At 46.9% G+C, this 7,500-nt stretch overlaps 1 protein-coding gene across 4 annotated transcripts in view; it reads right to left on the bottom strand.

Moving 5' to 3' along the window:
• The window catches only part of hnrnpll (heterogeneous nuclear ribonucleoprotein L like), a 33,645-nt gene that overhangs the window by 2,966 nt on the left and 23,179 nt on the right, over positions 1-7,500 (bottom strand). For all 4 annotated transcript variants that reach the window (XR_015502891.1, XR_015502892.1, XM_087274251.1 and 1 more), the window contains exons 6-10: positions 7,351-7,423; positions 2,264-2,335; positions 1,625-1,857; positions 1,407-1,528; positions 1,033-1,234 (exon numbers count right to left, since the gene is read on the bottom strand). Coding sequence is in view for 2 of the 4 variants with exons in the window: in XM_087274251.1 (XP_087130377.1) it covers positions 1,033-1,234; positions 1,407-1,528; positions 1,625-1,857; positions 2,264-2,335; positions 7,351-7,423 (702 nt within the window). In the remaining 2 variants the exon portion in view is untranslated. The remainder of the gene's footprint in view (positions 1-1,032; positions 1,235-1,406; positions 1,529-1,624; positions 1,858-2,263; positions 2,336-7,350; positions 7,424-7,500) is intronic.

Here is a 7,500-nt window from a genome sequence, read left to right as displayed (position 1 = left end):
ACAACCATCTCTAGGGTTTACAGAGAATGCTCCGACAAAGAGGAAATATCCAGTGAGCGGCAGTTCTGTGGGTCAGAGGTCAGAGGAGAATGGCCAGACTGGTTCCAGCTGATAGAAAGGCAACAGTAACTCAAATAAGCACTCGCTACAACCGAGCTCTGCAGAAGAGCATCTCTGAACACACAACACGTCCAACCTTGAGGCGGATGGGCTACAGCAGCAGAAGAGCACACCGGGTGCCGCTCCTGTCAGCTAAGAACAGGAAACTGAGGCTACAATTCACACAGACTCACCAAAACTGGACAATAGAAGATTGGAGAAACGTTGCTGCTCTGATGAGTCTCCATTTCTGCTGACACATTCAGATGCTCGGCTCAGACAACATGAAAGCATGGATCATCCTGCCTTGTATCAGCGGTTCAGGCTGGTGGTGGTGGTGTAATGGTGTGGGGGAGATTTTCTTTGGGTCCATTAGTACCAATTGAGCATCAACGCCACAGCCTACCTGAGTATTGCTGCTGACCATGTCCATCCCTTTATGAGCACAGTGTCTCCATCTTCTGATGGCTACTTCCAGCAGGATAACGCAGCATGTCATAAAGCTCAATCATCTCAGACTGGTGTCTTGAACATGACGATGAGTTCACTGCACTCAAATGGCCTCCACAGTCACCAGAGCTCAATCCAATAGAGCAGCTTTGGGATGTGGTGGAACGGGAGATTGGCATCATGGATGTGCAGCCGACAAATCTGCAGCAACTGTGTGATGCTATCATGACAATATGGAGCAAAATCTCTGAGGAATATTTCCAGCAGCTTGTTGAATCTCTGCCATGAAGGATTAAGCAGATCTGAAGACTAAAGGGGTCCGACCCGGTACTAGTGATGTGTACCTAATAAAGTGGCCGCTGAGTGTGTGTATCATTCTAATATAATTTTCTTAAAGAAATGTTTTTTTTTATTTTTGTTGTGTATGTGCATCTGATGTCTGTGTGTGTGTGTGTGTGTGTGTGTGTGTGTGTGTGTGTGTACCCGCTGCAGGTCCTCCTCCGTGATGCTGGGGGGGACGTTGTAGAAGTGCAGCACACATGACGGGGGCTGGATGATGTTTTTGGAGGCCTGGCCGGCGCTGCTGAAGCGGTTGTTTCTGGTCATGGCGAAGTCTTTATAGCTGCTGGAGCCGTCCTCGAGCTCAAACACCTGACTGGGGATCACTGCGTGCTGCTTCGACACGCTGGACACAAACACACACACACACACACACACACACACACACACACACACACATGAACATTATAAGTAATATGAGATCAGTGACTCCACCGGTGTGTATGTCTGTGTGTGCATGCATGTGTCTGTGTATTTATCTGTTGTGTGTGTGTGTGTGCATGTGTGTGTGTTCTCACCAGACATTGAGGCGTTTTCCGAACACTTTGATGCTGTTGAGGTGTGTTATCGCTCTGTCCACTGCGTACTCATCACCCATCTCCACCAGCGCTGTGCCCGGAACACTCTTCATGAACTTCACCTGCACACACACACACACACACACACACACACAGAGCTCAGTCTGGCTGCAGGAGTGTGTTCTCCAGCTGTTGGCTCATTATGGGATGCGCTTCACCTTCTCGATGTTGCCGTAGAGACAGAAGAGGTTGAAGATGCGTGTGCAGTTCATGCTGGCGGAGTGCAGGCCGCTGACCATGGCCACCGAGCTGCAGTGAGGTGTGTATGAGGACGACTGCGGCAGCGGGTACGACACCACCTCACCAACATCCACCGCACACCGCTTATACCTGCTGCTGCCGCCGCCACCACCACTGCTGCTGGGCAGGGGGAGGAGCGGGCAGTGCGCACCTGAACACACACACACACACACACACACACGCACACACACACACACACACACAGAGACAGGATTGAGCATCAGAGCAACAGTGAGATCCTGCAGTTGTGTGTGTGTGTATCTGTGTGTGTATGCATTTATTTATCTATGTGTGTGTGTGTGTGCATGTGTGTATTTCTGTTTTTGTGTGTGTGCATTTCTGTGCGTTTGCATGCATTTAAGTAACTGTATGTGTGTATAAATATTTGTGTATGTGTGTGTATTGGGTGTGTGTGGGTGTGTGTGTGTCTGTGTGTGTATGTATTTCTGTGGGTGTGTATGTGTGTATAAATATTTGTGTATTTGTGTGTGTGTGTGTGTGTGTTTGTGCTGATCAGACTGATTGATCATGTGACTGGTGTATTGATAAGGACTGACCGTATCCATTATTGCTGTATGAGGACGGATGTTCACCCAGAATGGCCTGCCGCTGACGACCTTTACCGCGCTCTGCAATCACACACACACACACACACAAACACACACACAGACACACAGAGCTGTAAATACACACACACTTACAGCAATAGAACATTCCCTGACATCAGCAGATCTTGATCTGTCAGCCGTGTGTGTGTGTGTGTGTGTGTGTGTGTGTGTGCGTGTCTACTTGAGCTGAGGTTTTTACATTCTGTGTGTCTGTAGAGAGTGTGTGCATGTGTGTGTTTGCTGAAATCAGCACAGTAAAGTCACACACTGAGTGCTAATATCAGCTAAAGTGCACTCATCAGGCAGATCAGCGAGTCTACACCTCCACTACACACACACTGACAGCACATCATCTGAGCTCATATAGTGCACTGAAGTATGAGTGTGTGTGTGTGTGTGTGTGTGTGTGTGTGTGTGATGCTGTCTCGGATTTACAGCAGCACACTGACACTCCACATCCACAAACACTGAGGAGCCGCTGCATCTGCAGAGGAGGAGCGTGACCTTCAGCTGAGCGGCAGCGCACACACACACACACACACACACACACACTCTGCAGCAGATGAGCATCAGTCATGGGTGATCTTCAGTCTCTCTCTCCACAGATGGAGGAGGGTCTTCATTAATATTCTGTGATGATGGTCTGCTCTACTCCTCCGCTCAGAGAAACGCTGAGCTCAGAGTCAAGCAGCTCTCAGTGTCATGCAGACAGAGAACACCGAGACCACATCGCCACAGCAACCGTCTGCATCCCCTTAGCAACCATCAAGATGCCCTAGCAACTGTCAAGATGCCCTTAGCAACCATCAAGGTGCCCTAGAAACTGTCATGATGCCCCTAGAAACCATCAGGACACACATAGCAACCATCCAGATGCCCTCGCCAACAATCTGGATGCACCTAGTAACTGTCAAGATGCCCCTAGCAACCATCTACATGCCCTTTTCCAACCAACAAGATGGCCCTAACAACCATCAGGATGCTCCTAGCAACCATTAAGATGATCCTAACAACAGTCATGATGTCCCTAGAAAGCATCAGGAAACTCTTATCAGCAGCCAACATGTCCTTAGCAACAGTCAAGTTGTTTCTAGCAACCATTAGACTGCCCCTAGCAACAATCAGGATGCCCCTAGCAACAGGTAAGATGTCCCTAACAACAGTCATGATGTCCCTAGAAGCTATTTGAAAGCCCTTATCAGCAGCCAACATGTCTTTAGCAACAGTCAAGTTGTCTCTAGCAACCATTAGGATGCCCCTAGCAACAGTCAGGGTGTCTCTACCATCCATCAGTATGCTCCTAATAACAGTCAAGGTGTCTCTAGCAACCATCAGAATGCCCCAAGCAACAGTCAAGATGTCTCTAGCAACCATCAGACTGCCCCTAGCAACAATCTGGATGCCCCTAGCAACAGTTAAGATGTCCCTAACAACAGTCATGATGTCCCTAGAAACCACCAGGATGCCCTTATCTGTTGTCAACATGCCCTTAGCAACAGTCAAGTTGTCTCTAGCAACCATTAGGATGCCTCTAGCAACAGACAAGATGTCTCTAGCAACCATCAGGATGCCCCTCGCAACTGTCAGGGTGTCACTAGCAACCATCAACATGCCCTTAGCAACAGTCAAGTTGTCTCTCGCAACGTCAGGATGCCTCTAGCAACAGTTCAGATGCCCATATCAACCATCAGAATGCCCCTAGCAACAGTCAAGATGTCCCTAACAACAGTCATCATGTCCCTAGAAACCATCAGGATGCTCCTTTCAGCAGTCAACATGTCCTTAGCAACAGTCAAGTTGTTTCTAGCAACCATTAGGATGCCCCTAAAAACAGATAAGATTTCCCTAGCAACCATCAGAATGCCCCTAGAAACAATTAAGATGTCCCTAACAACAGTCATCATGTCCCTAGAAACCACCAGAATGCTCCTTTCAGCAGTCAACATGCCCTTAGCAACAGTCAAGTTGTCTCTAGCAATCATTAGGATGCCCCTAGCAACAGACAAGATGTCCCTAGCAACCATTAGGATGCCCTAAGCAACCGCTCTATACTCATCTTCAGAACGGCAGGTGGGAGTGAGTGATGCTCGCTCAGGGTAGATCAGGGTGACGCTCTTCACAGGTTCAGTGTGTTTCAATCTCACAGAGCCTTCACACACCCACAGCTGACGCAGCAGAACACACACTGATGGAGGAATGGAGACAACACAGAGGACAGTGCTGAAATCTGCTGTCAGACGGCTGATCCCAGACAGAACACAACAACAGAGCGAATACAGCAGAGATGAGGATCACGCAGAGGACTACACACTCACACTCACACCATTTACAAGACCAGACGCACGACACACTGAAGCAGAGTCCAGAGTAAAGCAGACTGCCGCCTACAGCCGCACATGTGAAGGAGACCATGAGCAAAGCTGGAACACGGCATAACGCATTGGTGATGCAGCAGCGGGTCCATCTGATGAGTGAAAGAACCAACCCTGCAGCAAACACTGATCGAGAGCACAGACAGACGCTCAACACAGCTCTGGAGGGAATAATAATGGAAGGAGAATGCGGCTGAAGCACTGATGACGGACGGCTGAGTCCTTCTACAGTCAGCACAACAACATCTCACATCCGACACACTGCAGAGCTGCAGACCGACACCACTGCATTACAGAATGAGGAAACCTCATCCAGCAGCTCCAAACACAGAGCCGGCAGGTGTGTGTTCATGTGTGTTCAGCGTCTGCTGACTGATAAGTGTGCTGTAGTGTAGTGTAGTGTACTGTACGTGTAGTGTAGTGTAGTGTACTGTACGTGTAGTGTAGTGTACGTGTAGTGTAGTGTAGTGTAGTGTACTGTAGTGTAGTGTAGTGTACTGTACGTGTAGTGTAGTGTACGTGTAGTGTAGTGTAGTGTACTGTAGTGTAGTGTAGTGTAGTGTACTGTACGTGTAGTGTAGTGTACGTGTAGTGTAGTGTAGTGTAGTGTACTGTACGTGTAGTGTAGTGTAGTGTAGTGTAGTGTAGTGTACTGTACTGTAGTGTAGTGTAGTGTAGTGTACGTGTAGTGTAGTGTAGTGTAGTGTAGTGTACTGTACGTGTAGTGTAGTGTAGTGTAGTGTACGTGTAGTGTAGTGTAGTGTAGTGTACTGTACGTGTAGTGTAGTGTACTGTACGTGTAGTGTACTGTACGTGTAGTGTAGTGTACTGTACGTGTAGTGTACTGTACGTGTAGTGTACTGTACATGTAGTGTAGTGTAGTGTAGTGTAGTGTAGTGTACTGTAGTGTAGTGTAGTGTAGTGTACTGTACGTGTAGTGTAGTGTACATGTAGTGTAGTGTACTGTAGTGTAGTGTAGTGTAGTGTACTGTACGTGTAGTGTACTGTACGTGTAGTGTACTGTACATGTAGTGTAGTGTAGTGTAGTGTAGTGTAGTGTAGTGTAGTGTAGTGTACTGTACGTGTAGTGTAGTGTAGTGTAGTGTAGTGTAGTGTACGTGTAGTGTAGTGTACGTGTAGTGTAGTGTACTGTACGTGTAGTGTAGTGTAGTGTACTGTACGTGTAGTGTAGTGTACTGTAGTGTAGTGTAGTGTACTGTACGTGTAGTGTAGTGTAGTGTAGTGTAGTGTAGTGTAGTGTAGTGTACGTGTAGTGTAGTGTAGTGTAGTGTAGTGTACTGTACGTGTAGTGTAGTGTACGTGTAGTGTAGTGTAGTGTAGTGTACTGTACGTGTAGTGTAGTGTAGTGTAGTGTAGTGTAGTGTACTGTACTGTAGTGTAGTGTAGTGTAGTGTACGTGTAGTGTAGTGTAGTGTAGTGTAGTGTAGTGTAGTGTACTGTACGTGTAGTGTAGTGTAGTGTAGTGTACGTGTAGTGTAGTGTAGTGTACTGTACGTGTAGTGTAGTGTACTGTACGTGTAGTGTACTGTACGTGTAGTGTACTGTACATGTAGTGTAGTGTAGTGTAGTGTAGTGTAGTGTACTGTAGTGTAGTGTAGTGTAGTGTACTGTACGTGTAGTGTAGTGTACATGTAGTGTAGTGTACTGTAGTGTAGTGTAGTGTAGTGTACTGTACGTGTAGTGTACTGTACGTGTAGTGTACTGTACATGTAGTGTAGTGTAGTGTAGTGTAGTGTAGTGTAGTGTACTGTACGTGTAGTGTACTGTACGTGTAGTGTACTGTACATGTAGTGTAGTGTAGTGTAGTGTAGTGTAGTGTAGTGTACTGTACGTGTAGTGTAGTGTAGTGTAGTGTAGTGTAGTGTACTGTAGTGTAGTGTAGTGTACTGTACGTGTAGTGTACTGTACATGTAGTGTAGTGTAGTGTAGTGTAGTGTAGTGTAGTGTAGTGTACTGTACGTGTAGTGTAGTGTACTGTACGTGTAGTGTAGTGTAGTGTAGTGTAGTGTAGTGTAGTGTAGTGTACGTGTAGTGTAGTGTAGTGTAGTGTAGTGTACTGTACGTGTAGTGTACTGTACGTGTAGTGTACTGTACGTGTAGTGTAGTGTAGTGTAGTGTAGTGTACTGTACGTGTAGTGTACTGTACGTGTAGTGTAGTGTAGTGTAGTGTAGTGTAGTGTACTGTACGTGTAGTGTAGTGTAGTGTAGTGTAGTGTAGTGTACGTGTAGTGTAGTGTAGTGTAGTGTAGTGTAGTGTACGTGTAGTGTAGTGTAGTGTAGTGTACTGTACGTGTAGTGTAGTGTACTGTACGTGTAGTGTAGTGTAGTGTAGTGTAGTGTAGTGTACGTGTAGTGTAGTGTAGTGTAGTGTAGTGTACTGTACGTGTAGTGTACTGTACGTGTAGTGTAGTGTAGTGTAGTGTAGTGTACTGTACGTGTAGTGTAGTGTACTGTACGTGTAGTGTAGTGTACGTGTAGTGTAGTGTAGTGTAGTGTACTGTACGTGTAGTGTACTGTACGTGTAGTGTAGTGTAGTGTAGTGTAGTGTAGTGTAGTGTAGTGTACTGTACGTGTAGTGTAGTGTAGTGTAGTGTACTGTAGTGTACGTGTAGTGTACTGTACGTGTAGTGTAGTGTGTGTTACCTCGTCTGAGCAGGAAGGGTTTGGTGTAGTCCCAGCTGTCGTTGTCGTTTCTGATGACATTGAGGCGTGAGGGCTAGAATGAGAGAGCACAACGCCACTGCATGTGTGTTAGCTCCAGCGCCGTGTGTGTGTGTGTGTATGCGTGTGTAT

The sequence above is a fragment of the Danio rerio genome, chromosome 11, assembly GCF_052040795.2.
Source record: "Danio rerio strain M-AB ecotype USA chromosome 11, GRCz13ab, whole genome shotgun sequence".
NCBI lineage: Eukaryota > Metazoa > Chordata > Actinopteri > Cypriniformes > Danionidae > Danio > Danio rerio.
Note: the sequence above shows the minus strand (reverse complement) of the source record. Positions and strands in the feature narration are given on the sequence as shown.